Source organism: Anomaloglossus baeobatrachus, chromosome 3 (assembly GCF_048569485.1).
Source record: "Anomaloglossus baeobatrachus isolate aAnoBae1 chromosome 3, aAnoBae1.hap1, whole genome shotgun sequence".
NCBI lineage: Eukaryota > Metazoa > Chordata > Amphibia > Anura > Aromobatidae > Anomaloglossus > Anomaloglossus baeobatrachus.
This window is the reverse complement of record NC_134355.1, coordinates 71,005,137-71,024,617: the sequence shown is the minus strand read 5'-3', so window position 1 is coordinate 71,024,617 and position 19,481 is coordinate 71,005,137. Positions and strand designations below refer to the sequence as shown.

General features: G+C 47.3%; 1 protein-coding gene and 1 long non-coding RNA gene across 3 annotated transcripts in view; one reads left to right on the top strand and one right to left on the bottom strand.

Annotated features, from left to right (window-relative positions):
• Positions 1–19,481, top strand: part of WDPCP (WD repeat containing planar cell polarity effector) — a 422,579-nt gene that overhangs the window by 395,218 nt on the left and 7,880 nt on the right. The window contains exon 16 of the mRNA XM_075339251.1: positions 8,709–8,788. Within this exon, the coding sequence (XP_075195366.1) occupies positions 8,709–8,788 (80 nt within the window). The remainder of the gene's footprint in view (positions 1–8,708; positions 8,789–19,481) is intronic.
• Positions 10,949–19,481, bottom strand: part of LOC142296046 (uncharacterized) — a 57,179-nt gene continuing 48,646 nt past the window's right edge. For both annotated transcript variants that reach the window (XR_012751581.1, XR_012751580.1), the window contains 2 exons: positions 15,613–15,966; positions 10,949–11,815 (listed from right to left, as the gene is read on the bottom strand). This is a non-coding gene — a long non-coding RNA (uncharacterized LOC142296046). The remainder of the gene's footprint in view (positions 11,816–15,612; positions 15,967–19,481) is intronic.

Here is a 19,481-nt window from a genome sequence, read left to right as displayed (position 1 = left end):
GGGATGTCCACTACTTAGACAACCCCTGCTCATTCCTCTTGTTCGCCCCCATAACGATAAATAAGAGCCTATACTCACCTCCGGTGCAGCTGTGGTTCCACCGATGTCTGCAGCCGCGTTCCCAGGGCTCACGTGATGTTATGATACGCGAGCCCTGCAACCAATCAGCATCCGGTGTCTGTCTCCCCGCTTTAGGACATTTGAGCAAGATGTGATCATTGCGCTAACTTCCTGCTCAAACGTCTAATGGCAGGGAGAAGGAAGCCGGCACTGATTGGTTGTGGGGCTCGCATATCATAATCATGCGGCTTCAGACATCAGTGGAATTTCTGCTGCACCGGAGGTGAGTATATGCTTATTTTTTGTTACGGGGGCGAACAAGGGGAATGAAAAGGAGTTTTCCAAATAGTGGACATCCCCTTTAACCCCTTCCCGACCCTTGACGCACCATATGCGTCATGAAACCTTGTGCCTTCTCGACCTTTGACGCACCGTATGCATCATGGAGGGTTTCCGTTCCTGCAGCGCTGGTGACCGGGTTTACTGAAATGTCACCAGCGCTGCAGGTACATAAGGACTTGTAGTTGAGCCCAGGGAGTTTGGCTTTGACCCCCCCCGTGGCTACAATCGCTCTGATTGGCTTTTGAAATTGTCACTTTCACTTTCACATTCAATCAGAACGATTGTAGTATTTCACCAATGAAACTTGGTGAAATACTACACTCCAGCCATGGCTGATGATGCAATATCATCAGCTATTGGCTGGAGCAGGGAGAGCTCCGTGTAATGCCCCCCCCCTATCTAATTGAAGGTAGCGTCCATGTGATGCTATCCCTCCAATCAGATGTGGAGGAGCGATGTGACCGGTGGGTGCCCTCCCCCTTCAGCTTCATCCTGACCGTGGACTGCGACGCTGAAGAGGAGGGTCACCTGCTGCCGCTGCCACCGCGATCTGCCGCCACCGATCACCATCCGGTAAGTTTTTCTCCCCTCTTTGCTGTCTTTCCCTTCATTTCTGTGCTGTCTTCCCCCTCCCTTCTGTGCTGTTCCGCGCTCCCCTCTGCTGTCTTCCGTTCTCCCCCCGCTGTCTTCCGTTTCCCCCCCCGTTGTCCGATCCCACCCCCACCCTGATCTCCGCTTCTCCCGCCGTCCGATTCTACCCCCCCAACTCACACTGACCTCCACTGCCTTCCCCGACCTCCGCTTCCTGTGATCACTCTCCGCCGGTGTCCTGCTTCTGACACCCGGCTGGTGTGAGTGACTGCTGCTGCTGCTGTTGCGCCCTGGACAAGCCAGGTCGTCACAGAACTACACCAACACACCCCCACCCCCAGCTGTTCACAGCAGTCATCCCCAGTGAGACCTGGTTTCTTCCTCGGGTTCAGACAGACACACCAGGTGGGTGGAGTCAGGCAGATGGGCATGCCCACCGAGGAGTTTAGCTGGCCTGAGGCAGGAAACAAGTGGAGACAAGTCCAGGCAGAGGAAGAGAGAGGAGGTATGCAGAGAGGCAGACGCAGACAGGGGCCTAGGTTGGAGCCTAGGGCCCTCGTGTAGCCAGTCAGGCAGACGGTAGTGGCCGTCTGCGGGAGCCGGTAAAACAGTCTTGGTGGAACCGTAGGTAGCCGGGGTTGGGCGGTGGCCCACCGGTATTGAACCGGGGAGCCAGCTGGAAACCGGAGCGCAGGAGGAGCGTACACGAAGGTGCAGGAAAGGACTTACACTACCAAACTGGGTCAGGGGAAAAACACCACAGCCATCTGTGGGACCCATCCATCCAGCCGTTTGTTTTACCGGAGACTTTGCATTCTTCATTGGCTGAGTGAGTACAACCGTGCCGTGCGGCACAGCGCTGCCCCCGCGACCCTGCACCTCGCCAAACCCCGTCATCCATCCCTACCTCCCTCACCGGGCCCCTGGACAACCAATCCCCCTACCCACGGAGGGGAGAACCAACATTCAAGCTGCTCCCTGTCACCGCTCCCGGGATCCCCGTCCAGAGCAGCGGTGGTGTCACAACCTCCCCACAACCGTGGGTGGCGTCACGGACAATCAATCCCCAAAACCATTCCCCTTTTCACTCACGGGCGAGGAACGCCGCTCGAGTCCCCGGGATCTGGCCCACCGCTCGAGCCACCACCGAGCAGCAGCAGCCGGACCTGAGCAGTGGGTTAGCGCAGCGTCCCCTCCTCCGCCGGCGACACTGCCAGTGATCAATCCCCCGCCCTGGGGATCACTGGGCAGCAGGGGGCTGATCACTGGGCAGCAGGGGGGTGATCACCCGGACCCCCCTGGGCCCCTGCGATTGCGGCCCACCTGCGCCCCTGCGATCTGCGCCCCTGCGATCTGCCCCCCTGCGATCGCCCCACCTGCGCCCCTGCGATCTGCGCCCCTGCGATCGCCCCACCTGCGATCTGCGATCTGCGCCCCTGCGATCGCCTTATCTGCGCCCCTGCGATATACGCCCCTGCGATCTGCGCCCCTGCGATCGCCCCACCTGCGCCCTTGCGATCTGTGCCCCTGCAATTGCGTCCCACCTGCGCCCCTGCGATTGCGTCCCATCTGCATCCCTGCGATTGCGTCCCACCTGCGCCCCTTGGATTGCGTCCCATCTGCGCCCCTGCGATTGCGTCCCCCTGCGCCCCGGTGATTACGCCCCTGTGATTATGCATCCCTGCGACTGCGCCCCTGTGATTATGCGTCCCCCTGCGCCCCGGTAATTACACCCCTGCGATTGCGTCCCTGTGATTGCATCCCCCTGTGATTGCGTCCCCCTGCGCCCCGGTGATTGCACCCCAGTGATTACGGCTCCTGCATCTCCTCAGCCCTCTCTTGCAGTAGAAAGTTTCACCAAACACTTGCACATACACACGCACACTAAAATAAAGTTTAGGGTTTGGGGTTTTTTTGCACACGCGCACACAAATGTTCTGCTCGTCCCTCCGTAGCTGATAGTGAGGGAGAGGGTCCCACTTTTCTCTATTTCTCCCACTCTTCCTCCTCCAGTGACACAGCCTTGACGTCGTAGGACAAGAAATCGTCCGGAGGCCGGGAGGAGAAGAGCCAGAGGCCGGGAGGAGAAGAGCCGGAGGCCGAGAGGAGAAGAGCCGGAGGCCGGGAGGAGAAGAGCCGGAGGCCGGGAGGAGAAGAGCCGGAGGCCGGGAGGAGAAGAGCCGGAGGCCATGGAGGAAGACCCACAGTAAAGTGTGAGTAACCCCCAACCTAGCGTTAGTGCACTAAACCACGCACACCAAACTGAAGTACATTACACCACACTAACCTGAAATACACTACGTCAGGATGGTATGCGGTGTGGTATAGTGTACGTCAGGTTGGTGTGTGTGTTGTAGTGTACATCAGGTAGTGTGTGTTTGTGTGTGGTGTATACTACAACACACACCAACCTGAGGTACACCCTATACCACACTGCACACCAACCTGACTTAGTGTATGTTAGGTTGGTGTGTGGTGCATGTCAGGATGGTGTGTGTGGTGTATACTACACCACACATACCAACCTGACGTACACTTCACCACACACACACACACACACACATCAACCTGACCTACACTACACCACATACCAACTTGACATACACTACGTCAGGTTGGTATGTGGTGCAGTGTAGGTCAGGTTGATGTGTGTGTGTGTGTGGTGTAGTGTACGTCAGGTTGGTATGTGTGGTGTAGTATACACCACACACACCATCCTGACATGCACCACACACCAACCTAATATACACTAAGTCAGGTTGGTGTGGGGTGTAGTGTACGTCAGGTTGATGTGTGTGTGGTAAACACCACACACACCAACCTGATGTATACTACACTACACACACACACCAACCTGACGTATACTACACTACACACACACACACCAACCTGACATACACTACATATTCTCCATATGCCACATGGTGTCCATAAATAATTGGAGCTAATTTTCCATTCAAATTGTTAGCAGACACCATGTCGCGTATGGAGAGCCCCTGTGTACCTACACATTCGTGCTCCCCCAAAAGTGACCCCCATTTTTGAAACTAGACCTCCCAAGGAACTTATCTAGATGCATAGTGAGTACTTTGAACCTCCAGGTGCTTCACAAATTGATCCGTAAAAATTAAAAAGTACTTTTTTTTTTTTTCACAAATGTTTTTTTAGCCTCAATTTTTTTCATTTTCACATGGGCAACAGGATAAAATGGATCCTAAAACTTGTTGGGCAATTTCTCCTGAGTACATAGATACCTCATATGTGGTCATAAACCACTGTTTGGGTGCACGGCAGGGCTCGGAAGGGAAGGAGCGCCATTTGACTTTTTGAATGGAAAATTAGCTCCAAAAGTCAAATAGCGCTTCTTGCCTTCCGAGCCTTGCCGTGCACCCAAACACTTGATTTCCACCACATATGAGATATCTGTGTACTCAGGAGAAATTGCACAATACATTTTATGGTGTAATTTTTCCTGATACCCTTGTGAAAAAAAAGCTACTTGGTTGAAGTAACAATTTTGTGGTAAAAAAAAATATAAATATTTTCACGGCTCAACGTTATAAACTTCTGTGAAGCCCCCAGGGGTTCAAAGGGCTCACTAAACCTCTAAAAAAAATTCCCATGATGGGTCTAGTTTCCAAAATGGGGTCATTTGTGCAGGAGTTCCATTGTTTAGGTACCTCAGGGGGTCTCCAAACGCAACATGGCGTCCCCTTACGATTCCAGACAATTTTGCGTTTGAAAAGTTAAATGGCGCTTCTTACCTTCCGAGCCCTGCCGTGCACCCAAACATTTGATTTCCACCACATATGAGGTATCTGCGTACTCAGGAGAAATTGCTCAATAAATTTTATGGTGTAATTTTTCCTGATACCCTTGTGAAATGCTACATTTTATGGCTAAAGTAACATTTTTGTGTAAAAAAAGTAAATTTTCATTTTTTCCTTCCACATTGCTTTGATTCTTGTGAAGCACCTAAAGGGGTAATAAACTTCTTGGATGTGGTTTTGAGTAGCCTGAGCGGTACAGTTTTTAGAGTGGGGTCACTTTTGGGTATTTTCTGTCACCTAGGCCTCTCAAAGTCGCTTCAAATGTGATGTGATCCCTAAAAAAAAGTTTTTTGTAAATTTTGTTGGAAAAATGAGGAATTGCTGATGAACTTTGACCCCTTCTAACTTCCTAACAAAAAAATATTTTTTTTTTAAAATTGCGCTGGTGTAAAGTAGACACGTGGGAAATTTTATTTAGTAACTATTTTGTGTGACATATTTCTCAGATTTACGGGCATAAAATTTCAAATTTTGAAAATTGCGCAATTTTCTAAATTTTCGCCAAATTTCCGAAATTTTCAAAAATGAGCGCAAAAAATATCGGCCTATATCTACCACTTTCATGAAGTACAATATGTCACAAAAAAACAATTTCAGAATCGCCAGGATCCGTTGAAGCGTTCCAGAGTTATAACCTCATAAAGGGACACTGGTCAGAATTGCGCAAAATGGCGAGGTCAGTAAGGTCAAAATAGGCTGGGGGCTGAAGGGGTTAAGTGTATATGTTTGTATACTCTACTGTAGCTGTACAGGTTAAGTACTTGCATCAGAAACTTCTGCAACAAAAGTGCGTCTATTGGCAAGAAAAATGCTGCGTAAAATACATGTTTTTGTCTGTTTATGTGATTTTTGTATGGTTTTTTTTTTTCAAATGAATTTGAATGAATGAAAATTGTTGAAAGAATTGATATACTACAGATTATATGATATAATAAAACTGAGGCCTCTTGTGTCTAAGAATACAGTGAAGTCATCTAAATTTTGGATAATGATAACAATAAAAAGTCTGATTTGGGGCTCACAGTGTAAAATCAATACATCCTTGTAGGAAAGTTTCAGAAATGCCAACAAGCACAGCAATTCATGTCTTTTCCAGACTATATGGGTAGTAGATTAAATGCTTTCATTCATCATCACTTTGTCAAGCTCAGTGTGGCTTCTGTCTGCCATGTTTTCATAATCTTTTATCGTCCAAACGCTCCAATTAACCGCTATGCATAAACATGGATCCCTGCCTTTGTATCACCAACCATGCACTCAGTGCACATTAACCTTTGGGAGCATGCAAAATAATGAGTTACGGCTCTTTGGCAGAAATCAGATTTCCTCCACATATGTCAAGTTGGCCAAGCCAGTGCATATTCTGAATATAGCAATAAGCATGTGTAATGTGTGCCGTGCTCACCGGGTATGGAGCACAGTGCAGCCTTGTATTTGGAACATGTGTACACTACTGTTAACTTATTAGATAATAGTTTACAAGTACTGATTTGCTTCCTTGATGAGAATTTCCACTGTATGACCATTTTTACCCTTCTGACAGGCTATGTGCGCACATTGCGTTCTATTCCGCAGCGTGTAAGTCACTGCATGCGTCTGAGACGCATTGTTACTGCAGAATTTCTGCAGAATTCATGCATTCTGGATGCTTGGAAAAGCATCCAGAACGCACATTTTTGACAGTGCGGTCCCACTCGGCTCTGCTGCATCCCCATAGATTTGCAGCAGAGCTGAGTGGGACCGCACTGTCAAAAAGAGCATGGCTGGCTGCAAGACAGCCACGCGATCAGAAGGAACTTGGATGAACTTCACCCGACTTCATTGTGAACACGCGGCTCTGTGCGTGTGCCGCGGCTTGATTTGCGATCACAGGTGAAGGACTCATCGGTGACCGCAAATCTCCTGAGTGACTGCAGTGAGCCACGCGATCAAGATGTCACGACCCTCTGGCTGTATGTAAATTTCTACTCTTCGGTTACACGGCGTCGGAGTTAGCGTCTGCGCATAGCGCTCATCTCCGGCGCCGTGTTTATGAAGCCCACAGTATTATTGTGCATGAGATATCGTAGCAGACGTCTGCTGCAGCTAATCGGGGTAAGATCAGCTGTTCTCCAGTCCTGTTGTGACACCGCGCGCGCTCCCGCGGTCACAACAGATCTGAAGAAGCGAGGGTGCATGCGCCGCCCTCTCATGCTCAATAATACTGTGGGCTTCATAAACACGGCGCCGGAGATAAGCGCTATGCGCAGGCGCTAACTCTGACGCCGTGTAGCTGAAGAGTAGAAATTTACATACAGCCAGAGGGAGAGAGAGAAACAGGCGGCGGGGGGGCGGGAATCCACGTGCATAACCCGCCCGGACATTAGCAGCAGAGGCGCACACGTCAATCAAAAACATGATGAATTTTCAAACTTTATAAACTTGGATTTCACAGCCTACACATCCGAGCTGCCCACTAATGGTATGTACAGCCTGTGCCTGATAGTGCCAGTGCTGCACTGGCTGCACCTTATACACTAAAATCCTGATGTTTGGTTCCCTTTAAGCATACTCTGCTTTCTCTGATCTCCTTGTTCTTTTACTACTTTTCATGGATCACAAATTGCCCATAATTACTGGATTCTATCATCTGACGGATGTTGATTACCAAAACTACTCTGAAGTTGTGTCCATGGGAAAAACTTGCCGAAATCCAAGGTCCTTGTGTAAGGTTTAAAAAGTAAAAAAGGAATCATTGCATTACTTTGAATTTTCTCCTTATATGAGGCCCATGCCAAATCTGTTGAAATCCAAATGGTTTACTGAGACCAGGTAGCATCCTGGGGTAGAAGCTCTTATTATTATTTATTATCATAGCACCATTTATTCTATGGTGCTTTACAAGTGAAACAGGTATACATAAAAAGCAAGTACAATAATCATGAACAATACAAACACAGAAAATTCAGACTGGTACAGGAGGAGAGCGGTCCCTGCCCGTGAGGGATCACAGTCTACAGGGTATGGGTGAGGGTACTGTAGATGAGAGGAGAGCTGGTTGCGCAGTGGTGTACTGGTCTGAGGGTTACGGCAGGTTGTAGTCTTGTCGGAAGAGGTGGGTCTTCAGGTTCCTTTTAAAGCTTTCCATGGTAGGTGAGGGTCTGATATGCTGGGGTAGAGTGTTCCAGAGTATGGGGGAGGCACAGAAAAAATCTTGTATGCAATTGTGGGAAGAGGAGATAAGGACTAGATAAGGAGATCTTGTGAGGATCTGAGGTTGCGTGCAGGTAAGTACTGGGAGACTAGGTCACAGATGTATGCAGGAGACAGGTTGTGGATGTCTTTGTATGTCATGGTTAGTGTTTTGAACTGGAGTCTTTGGGCAATGGGAAGCCAGTGAATAGTGAGGGGAGAGGTGGATTAATCAGGCCACATAGTTTAGGATAGATTAAGGGGATGCAAGAGTGTTGGAAGGGAGGCCACAGAGCAGGAGAGTGACATGACCACAGACATGGAAAATCTTGTTTCACTGTGGCACGCACCAGGATTTAATGTCGTATTTATGCATAGGCAGCATTGAAGGTTGGGTTGTTCATTAGCCATGGCCAAAAGATCCTGAGAGGTTCTGGAATGAAGTCACACACATAATAACACAAAGAAGTCAAATGTCCATCGAGTCACCTCCCAGCTGGTCGGTGCACACTGACCATTTTGGAGCCATCATGCCCGCAGTTGAGTCAGCAAATTGACTATGGTTAGACAAAACACCGCGAGTCCCTGACAAAGAGCAGAATGAATGAAGCATGTCCATCACTCAGCACTGTAAACAAATTAAAAGGCTTGTTTCCAATGATTGCCCTCTTTACTAAGATTTCTTTCTTGTATTTTTTCTTTTTATTTCCACAGACAATTAGTTCACATAGAGAACGAGATTGGAATTGAAGTCTACGCTGAATCTCTGAATAAAACACTACCTTGGAATCAGGGTATGAATCAGAAAGTGAATGTTAAATGCTTTGAGTGATGTAATTTATTACCAGGGGGAGCTGGGGAAGCATGCAGCGAGCAGTGAATGAGGTGGATGTATCTTATGTAAGCTACACACAATGTGCGCTTTATCTGACATGGACCATGCCTTAAGAGATCTATCTTGCTATTACAGAGACACATTTAGAGCAGGCGGCACAGCACAGTGTGTATAAATTAAAGTTACTCATATTTGTACATGGGGAGTCTTGGAATGAAATACGATGAGGTAGTTGCCTGTATTTTATTTTTAACCATACTTAGCTGCTATGATTGAACATAAGCAATATATCAGCTCTACCAGACGTACGATGCTCAGGGCAAGGATCCTTGTTATATCGGGGATTTTTTTTTATATATATACATTTGCACATAAATCATACATGCCGTGATGGTGCCTAAATACGCCCCACAACATTGAAATTGCAGCGGCAAGAGGAAATGATGTGGATTTATTGAAATCTCAGGACTGGTTGACATATTAACGATATGCAAATGAGGAAAAGATGGAAACAAAATGTTCAAAGCATCTGTTTATTCAGTATGTTGTAAGAGCGCCAAGCGCAGAAATTCCAGCACTTACATTATATTGCAAAAGTGACTACACCTTTCACATTTTTGTAAATATTTTATTATATCATTTCATTGGACAACAGTAAGGGGGGCTTTACACGCTGCGACATCGGCTAGCGATGTCGAGCGCGATAGCACCCGCCCCCGTCGTACGTGCGATATTGTGTGATAGCTGCCGTAGCGAACATTATCGCTTTGGCAGCGTCATACGCACTTACCTGCTCAGCGTCGTCGCTCTGGCCGGCGAACCGCCTCCTTTCTAAGGGGGCGGGTCGTGCGGCGTCACAGCGACGTCACACGGCAGCCGTCCAATAGAAGCGGAGGGGCGAAGATGAGCGGGACGTAACCTCCCGCCCACCTCTTTCCTTCCGCATTGCCGGTGGAGGCAGGTAAGGAGATGTTCGTCGCTCCTGCGGTGTCACACATAGAAATGTGTGATGCCGCAGGAACGAGGAACAACATCGTACCTGTCGCAGCAACGATATTAAGGAAATGAGCGACGTGTCAACGAGCAACGATTTTTCACGTTTTTGTGCTCGTTGATTGTCGCTCATTTGTGTTACACGCTGCGATGTCGGTAACGGCGCCGGATGTGCGTCACTACCGATGTGACCCCGACGATATATCGTTACCGATATCGCAGCGTGTAAAGCACCCTTTACACTGTAGATCTAAAAAGTGAGGACAAAGAGCGCAAAAGGGTCTTAGGGGTACTTTACATACTGCGACATCGCTAGCATTTCATTTACTAGCGATGTCGAGCGCGATTGCGCCCGCCCCCGTCGCACGGCTGATATGTGGTGATCGCTGCCGTAGCGAACATTATCGCTACGGCAGCGTCACACACACATACCTGCTCTGCGACGTCGCTGTGACCGGCGAACCGCCTCCTTTCTAAGGGGGCGGTTTGTTTAGCATCACAGCGACGTCACAGCAGCGTCACTGAACCTCCGCCCAATAGAAAAGGAGGGGAGGAGATGAGCGGCCGGAACATCCCGCCCACCTTCTTCCTTCCTCCTTTTCCAGTGGACGGAGGTAAGGAGATGTTTGTCGTTCCAGCGGCGTCACACATAGCGATGTATGCTGCCGCTGGAACGACAAACAACATCATACCTGCAGCAGCACCGATATTATGGAATGAACGACGTTTCAAAGAGCAATTATTTTTCACGTTTTTGCGCTCGTTGATCATCGCTCATTTGCTTTACATGCTGCGATGTCACTACCGGCGCCGGATGTGTGTCACGAACGATGTGACCCCGACGATATATCGGCAGCGATGTTGCAGCGTGTAAAGTACCCCTTAGGGTCTTACCAGATATTAAAAGTGCAGTGTGCAGGAGATTACACTCACCTTTTTAGGGCTGTGAAAGCCACAACCCCTATGCAGGCATTAACATAATGGCGGCTGCCGCAGCCCCACGTGGAGAGATCTTCAGTGCTGGAGAGGAGAAGCGGTGTTAATGCTGCGCTGTCGCCAAAAAGGAGGAAAATTGTTCATTTATTAAATAAAAGTATATTTCATTGGTCTACGCGTTTCAGGGATCAAGTCCTCTTCTTCAGGACCAAAAAGGAAAAATGAACAATATCAATGAAATGCGTAGATCTATGAAATAAAATACTTCTATTTAATAAATGAACAATTTTCCTCCTTTTTGGCGACAGCGCGGCATTAACCCCGCTTCTCCTCTCCAGCACTGAAGAACACTGTAGATATGACACTTCAATATAATGTAAAGTAGTCAGTGTGCAGCTTGTATAACCGTGTAAATTTGGTGCCCTCTAAATAACTCAACACACAGCCATTAATGTCTAAACCACTGGCAACAAAGGTGAGTACACCCCTAAGTGAAAATAGCCAAATTGTGCCCAATTAGCCATGTTCCATCCGGGTGCCATATGACTCACTAGTGTTACAAGGCGTCATATGTGAATGGGGGGCAGGTGTAGTACATTTGGTGTTATCGCTCACACACTCTCTCATACTAGACACTGGAAGTTCAACATGGCTCCTCATAGCAAAGAATTGTCTGAGGATCTGAGAAAAACATTTGTTGCTCTACATACAGATGGCCTAGGCTATAAGCAGATTGCCAACACCCTGAAACTGAGCTGCATCACGGCGTCTAAGACCATACAGCGGCTTAGCAGGACAGGTTCCACTCAGAACAGGTCTCGCCATGATTAACCAAAGAAGTTGAGTTCACTTGCTCAGCGTCATATGCAGAGCTTGTCTTTTCAAAAGAGACGTTTTAGTGCTGCCAGCATCGCTGCAGAGGTTACAGGGGTGGAGGGTCAGCCTGTCAGTGCTAAGACCATACGCCGCACACTGCATAAAATTGATCTGCATAGCGGTTGTCCCAGAAGGAAGCCTCTTCTAAAGATGATTCACAAGAAAGTCCGCAAACAGTTTCCTGAAGACAAGCAGAATAAAGACAGTTATATATTTTTACAGTACACTTTGATTTACAGTTTTAAATCAATAAAATAGAAATAATAATTAGACATATATTGTATAAGGCTCCGTTAAAAACAGTGTCATTGAGTAAATTCTTGTGGATCCAATTAACCTTTAAAGTATTTTTGTGGAAATTTAATATAGATTACTTATTTCCACAACAGGCAACTGTTCCAGAGTTCACAAGACTCTTGGGTCATCATCGGGTAGGGTTTATGTAAACCCCATATGAAGATGGACCATCTTGGTTGGGAGCGTTCCCATGAGAGTTGGGGCAGTGGAAATTAAATGGCCCTTGAAATTTTGGCAATTATGTTATCAGATCTGACTCCTCTGCGATTACCTGATTAATGATGCTTCGGCACACTATAGGTGTCATCAGTACATACATGTAGTGAATGTGTAGTACTAAAATCTCTGGTTTCGCATCTGGTTTAATTTAGAGAGATTTTAATTCTTCACAGGCTCACTACATGTATGGAGTCATGACACTTTTCGTGCGCTGCAGCACAATCGGCTGATTGGTATTGGGCATCAGATTTCCACTGGTCTTATAATTATGACATACATATGGATCGGTCATCAATATTAAAGTCCCTGAAGACCCCTTTAAAGTTTTTCATAATGTAGATTGGGATTTGATGTACTACAGTATTACAATTGTTGCCTTAAACCTGTATGGAAAATGTAAGGTATTCAAGTGTGAACTGAGCCCTACTGGTAACTTTATAAAGTGTTATGTGACAAATCAAGCAATATGAATAATAGGAAAAAATTACATTACACTGTTTAATGTAATTGCACCCAAACTCCTGCTGTTAGAAATGAGTGAGTCTTTTGAAATTCTAATTTGCCGACTTCGCTGAATTTTCTTCAAAAAATTTGATTTGTGGCAAATAAATTTGCACAAATTGCAATACTGAAAATCTTGAAATTGCTCAGAAAATACATGTGGGGAAGAGGTGATAAAGAGAAAATCCATCTGACAATCTACGAGAGAGAAAAGACCCTGCTGATCATACGAGCTTACACTATACCTAAGAGAGAACCCCCTGTACATAAGAGTTTGCATTATACTGGAGAGAGGACCCACCCTCCTTTACATAAGAGCTTACACTCTACAGGAGACTTACCCAGTAACTTTTGAGATGGAAGATAACTCTACCGTACAAACTGTGCTCCACTGGGAACCGCTTGTCACAGAGAATCAGGGTAACAGACGATGAAGCTCTAAGCTGACCCTCAAACTAGGGACCCTAAGCTGTCCCTTATCCCAGAGGTAAGCTTGATGGTAGCTAGGTCTGGGCCCCCAGCGTGTCACTATCTCCTGTTTAAGCCTTTATCTTACACCACCTCTCCCCCACCCCAGGTGAGAGCTGGGACTGGACAAGCAAACCCCACAAATAACACAGACAGAGGAATGAACCAAAAGTCATGCACATTGCAATTAGACATGAGGGCGAGACAATACAAACCCAGGAGGAAATAAACACAGGGAGGAAATAAACTAACAACGGGGATATTTCCACAGCACACAACAGATCACCTAGCTCTGAATCACTACAATAAGGACCGATACGCAGGAGCAACGCTGAAGCTATATTTGGTGACCAGCAACCGGAGTCAGAACCTTATAAAGAGTGAAGGCGGCTGTGATTGGTCATTAGCAGCCTGAGCTCCTAGTTCACAAGCCAGCAGGAATTAAATCCTGCTGGACTAGAAAGCATTGAAGCAAAACACAGCCGATGCTCGTGATAGGCTATACAACTAAGAGATCTCAAGCTGCTTGTCAGACTCTGCGGTGTGAAAAGAGTCTGCTGCCACCGCCGCCATGAAGCCCAGTGAGTGCAAAGCCAAACACCGTATGACACCGCCGATCTGTGATGCCCACCATTGTACAAGATATGCTAATATGCTAGATGTCATAGCTGCAGCACATTATAGAGCAGGCTATGCAAAATAATGTTGGCCTGCTGGTGGGCAAGTTTTTTTTTTCAAACCACAAATCGAATCTGAATTCACGTGAAACTGCAAATTTCAAGAAATGTGACTCAAGTTTGATACTCCGCAGATCGATCTGCTCATCTCTACCTAGCGTTAAAAATTGAGTGAATAAATTGACCATTTTTCAACTTTTTTAAAAGGCATTGATTTCATATACTGTATTATTCATTATTGACCATCCATGAGTCAGTCCCCTGTTGTTTTTTCTTTATTTAGCATGAGAGTTTTAAACTTTGAGGAAACGATTGAGAATATTTTAGCTTAGCCTAATGTTTAGCTTTGAAGATGTACAGGGAAGTAAGGGCTGGATACATGAAGGACCATTTAGAGAAGCTCTGGTAGATGGACATAAAGTGCAGAAGGTGACCCATGTTTAGAGAAGAAATCCAATAACCCACAGGTCTTCCAGCACCTGCCTGTCGAGTTTATGTCCTCAGGGTGTTCCTGTATTCTCTGTGTTCTCTGTGCAGTGGAGAAATCCTGCCAATATCCTCTTACGAGGAATAAGCTTGTTGTGTCTGCTAACACTATACATGTATTATCAACCATAAAGTCATAGTTTGAAGTCAGAATAATCTTGCACTTCAAAAATGTCGTTTTTATAAGCTTTATGTCATTTGGCAAACACAGTATATTGACCTGCTCCCACTTTCAGCCAGAAAAGGGAAGGGTGTGCTATCCACGGCTCCCATGTCGGGGTCTACATCCTGTTCATGCATTGACAACCTTTCATTTTTAAGACCAGCCTTTCAACATCTGCTCTTTATACTTGACATTTTCTACAGTAACATTTACATTTTCAGTTCAAATACATTACTACCTTTTCTATTATCATTCAGGATGGCAACCACAAAAGAATACCGAAACGTCTCCCAATAGCAGTCATGTGTTATAAATTAGTGTGTGTTCACATTTAAAATAGTAAACCCTGTTCATAGCCATTAGCTGATATCAGAGACCTAAGGCCCCCATAGATAGCCGAGTGTTTTCGTGTTCCCTATGGGAGAGCTGCTGACTGACTTCTCAGCCAATGGCTTATTTCCTGGAGAACAAAGGAATCAGCTATTGGATTTCGAAAGTGCTGATCGTCTGATCCTTCTCTTCCCTTACATTCAACTGGTGGTGGAGAGTCAAGAGGCACCTCTACACTTTAATCTGTCCGTTTATCCCATCAATATTGGTGGATTCGGCCAACTTTATTCTATTGCACACCTGGGCAAAATGTGGACTGAGATAGCCGAGGGGCTGAAAACAGTGGTCACGAACCACACCATGCCCTCCACTGCCTCGTCCCAATGTCACTGCAAAGGATGCAGATAGCAGTGAACACATTGGTGGAGGACGGAGACACCAGATCCTTCATACACCAATTACCTCCAAAGCCTTCTAATACTGTATAAGGCCTTGAGCGCACGCTGCGTTGTTTTTTTTTGCTGCGTTTTTGCGCGCTTTTTGGGTGCAGTTTTGGTCCCAAAACTGCATGAATTTCCTTCCCCAGCAAAGTCTATGAGATTTCATTTTTGCTGTGCACACATTGCAGGTTTTTTTTGGCTGCTTCTTTGTGGTGACCACAAAGATGCAGCATGTCAATTTTTTCTGTTTTTTTGAGCCCTTCCAGTCAATAGATTTGACTGTAAAAACACACTGGACAAAAATGCTGTAAAACAAAAACGCCGTAAAACGCAGCAAAAAATGCTTGCCGAGGGAGCGGTTTTTTTAGGACCAAAAACAAGAGCAAAAAATACATACCTCTAAAGAATCTGTTAGGGCCAGGTGGATGGGCAGACCCAGGAGGTGGATCCACTGGGCCGAACTCCTTGATGATGGTAAGGGGTCCGGTAGCTGGAGCACTACAGGTAGCAGGACAGTCCGTGTACAAGAGGAGAATGCAGAAGTCCCTGGGACCACGGAGTCACTGATGGTAGTCCGGGTGACGGAGCTCAGGTTCGGAGGCCAAGATGTTGTCAGGCGGAGTCCGGAACCGATGGAGCGAGCAGACGGGTCACCGCAGGGATCAGAGATGGAACGGACTGTCAGGATGGCAGATAGGCAGCGTTCGGGGTTCGGGATTCGGCAGGACCAGATGGCGAAGCAGGATCGGCTCTAGAAGAGAGAGAGGTGAGTATCTCACAGGAACACAAGGAGACCTGACTCCTAGCTTGGGAAACACGAAGAACAGGCCCCGCCCACTTGGACACTAAACCCCTTTATACCCTGTAACTGTGTGCCCAATTTCCTGTTAGTGGACGCTGGCCCTTTAAGAAAGGGTCAATGACCGCGCGCCCTAATGCGCATGCGCGACGCCCGGGTGCCAGAAGCCAGGGCAGGGAGCGGTGAGGAGGAAGCAGCAGAGCCGGGCTGGGGCTGAGAAGCCGACGGGCGCCGGGAGCGGGGACCAGGACGCCTGGGAACCGCCAGCAATGGAGGCTGGAGACCGGGGAGCGGCGGAGACCGGACAGAAGAACAGGGGAGCGACGCAGGGAAGCCGGGGAGCGTGGCAGGTGAGCCGGGGGACAGAGCAGGGGACCCGGGGAGCGTGACAGAATCAAATGATAAAGACAAGTGACAGGTCCTCCCTCAAGGGAATCTCTCAGCACGATTTCACAAACTATTTATTTGTTCATTTAGCTCTTGTTTTCAGAAAAAAAGTAAATTTTGCATTTCATTTGGAAATCGCGGTCCCAGAGTCTGGAGGAAAAGTGGAGAGGCCACAATCCAAGCTGCTTGAGGTCTAGTGTGCGGTTTCCACAATCAGTGATGGTTTAGGGAGCCATGTCATCTGCTGGTGTAGCTCCACTGTGTTTTAGGCCTGTTTCAGACATCAGTGATTCTAGTACGTTTGTGCTTTTTTTCTATGTATCAGAATCACTGACATACGCAGACCCATTATAATCAATGGGTCTGCTCACACATCAGTGATTTTTCACTGAACGTGTCTCCGTGCGGCGTACCCGCGTGTCCGTGATTGCCGCACGGAGACATGTCCATTTTTTTCTGGCATCACTGATGACCCACGGACCACTCAGTGGTGTGATCCATGAAACACGTGCCAGAAAAAAACGTGCATATAAAATAAAAATCATTTTTACTCACCCGGCTTCAGCCGCGCTCTTTGCAGCCTGTTCTGCCTGCTGCTTCTGAGCCAGCTCATTACTGTCGTGCATATTCATGAATACACGACACAGCCGACCCGGAAGCAGCTGCTGCGGGGGTCAGCGCCGACCGGATGCTGCACCGCGGGAGTGTTCAGCACCACGGAGAGCAGGAGCGGGCACAGGTGAGTTAATCTCTATGTGCAATCACGGACCACGGAGAACGGAGCCCGGATTGCACTTAGACAACCCACGTGTGCCGTGAATCACGGCACACGGAGGGACATGTGCGTGTTTTACACATCAGTGAAGAACGTCTGTGTTTTTCACTGACGTGTGAAACGGGCCTTATTAAGACCAAAGTGAGCGCAGCCTTGTACTAGGAAATGTTAGAGTACCTCATGCTTCCCTCTGCCCACAAGCTTTTTGGAGATGGAAATTTCATTCAACAATGCAGATGCGCTATAGGCTGCTAGCAAACCAACCTGGGCTTCCATAACACCTCAGCAGTGCCACAGGCTGATCGCCTCCATGCCACGCCGCACTGATGCAGTAATTCATGCAGAAGGAGCCCCGACCAAGTATTGAGGCATTTACTGTACAGACTTTTCAGTAGGCGCCAACATTTCTGAGTTTAAAATCATTTTTTTCAGTTGGTCTTATATAATATGCTAATTTTCTGGGATAATGACTTTTGGGTTTTCATTGGCTGTAAGCCATAATCATCAACATTAACAGAATTAAACACTTGAAATAGATCCCTCTGTGTGTAATGACTCTATATAATATATGCATTTCCCTTTTTGTATTGAATTATTGAAATAAATTAACTATTTGATGATATTCTAATATATTGAGATGCACCTGTACATAAAGGGCACTGTTTTCTATGTTATTCCCAAGTACGCCTCTTAGTAACAGCCATACTTTAAACGTAGCTGTGGGAGGTTTCTTATTCCGGAGCACTCAGACTTGTTACTCCCATTATATAAAAATGCCCAGCAGGGGCGTACATAGAAATCATGGGGCCCCATAGCAAAAGTCTGAATGAGGCCCCCCTCCCGATAAAAAAAAAAAAAATTACAATAAAATATTAACATAATAATCATCATAAATGTTACTGGGGGCTGGCACGCTTTACTGGGGGCAGCTTATAGTCAGAAATCACACATACTACTACATAGTGTTACTAAACAACACCTACCATACCAAGGCCAATAATACATTGCAAAATAATGCCACCACTCCATGACCAAATATCACCACATGGAGTCTGAATATAACCACCGTCCTGTTACGGCGCAAAGTCCACTGCACCAAGACAAGTGGGATCACACCGCAAATCCCCCAAAAAATCTGCAATATGCGAACTTGGCCTAAAGTAGCGATGTCCTCCTTCGTGCCCCTCACCACACACAATCTAAATTTTCACATTTGTCTCCCCCATATAATGGTAACGATTATGACCTTCTTCATAGCCTTAGGATGTATAGTAAAACTCTGCAAAGTACAGGGATAATACACACACACAGTGATGGCAGAGCACAGGGGCAACACACACAGTGATGGCACAGGGGCAACACACACACATTGATGGCACAGCACAGGGGCAACACACAGTGATGGCACAGCACAGGGGAAGCACAGAAACAGTGATGGCACAGCACAGGGACAACACACAGTGATAGCACGGGGCAGCACACACACAATGATGGCACAGCACAGGGGCAACACACACAGTGATGGCACAGCACAGGGGCAACACACACAGTGATGGCACCGCACAGGGGCAACACACACAGTGATGGCACAGCACAGGGGCAACACACACACATTGATGGCACAGCACAGGGGCAACACACACACAGTGATGGCACTGCACGGGCAACACACACAGTGATGGCACAGCACAGGGGCAACACACACAGTGATGGTCCAGCACGGGCAACACACAGTGATAGCACAGCACAGGGGCAACACAAACACACAGTGATGGCACAGCACAGGGGCAATACACACAGTGATGGCAGAGCACAGGGGCAACACACACAGGGGTGGCACAGTACAGGGGCAACACACACACAGTGATGGCACACAAGGGCAACACACACAGTGATGGCACAGTACAGGGGCAACACACACAGTGAGGGCACAGCACAAGGGCAACACACAATGATGGCACAGTACAGGGGCAACACACACACAGTGATGGCACAGCACAGGGCAGTTTACAGATAGACGTTTGTACATTATGATACTCACCTGCTCCTGTGATGTGAGAGATGATGTTAGTGGCTCCGGCCTCCCTGCTGCACTTCCTGTGAATCCTTCTGTTCTGTGCTCTTTTTTTCTATTCCTTCTGTTATCTGCTTCTCACTGTTTTTTCTGCTCTCTGTTTGCTTTTCTCTCTTTTCTGTGGTATCTATTCCACCTTCACTCTTGCACTGTTTTCCTTTTCATCATTTCATTCTCCGGCGGATGTACTGAACAAGCTCCGCCCCCTCTCCTGATTGGCTGTTCTCTTCC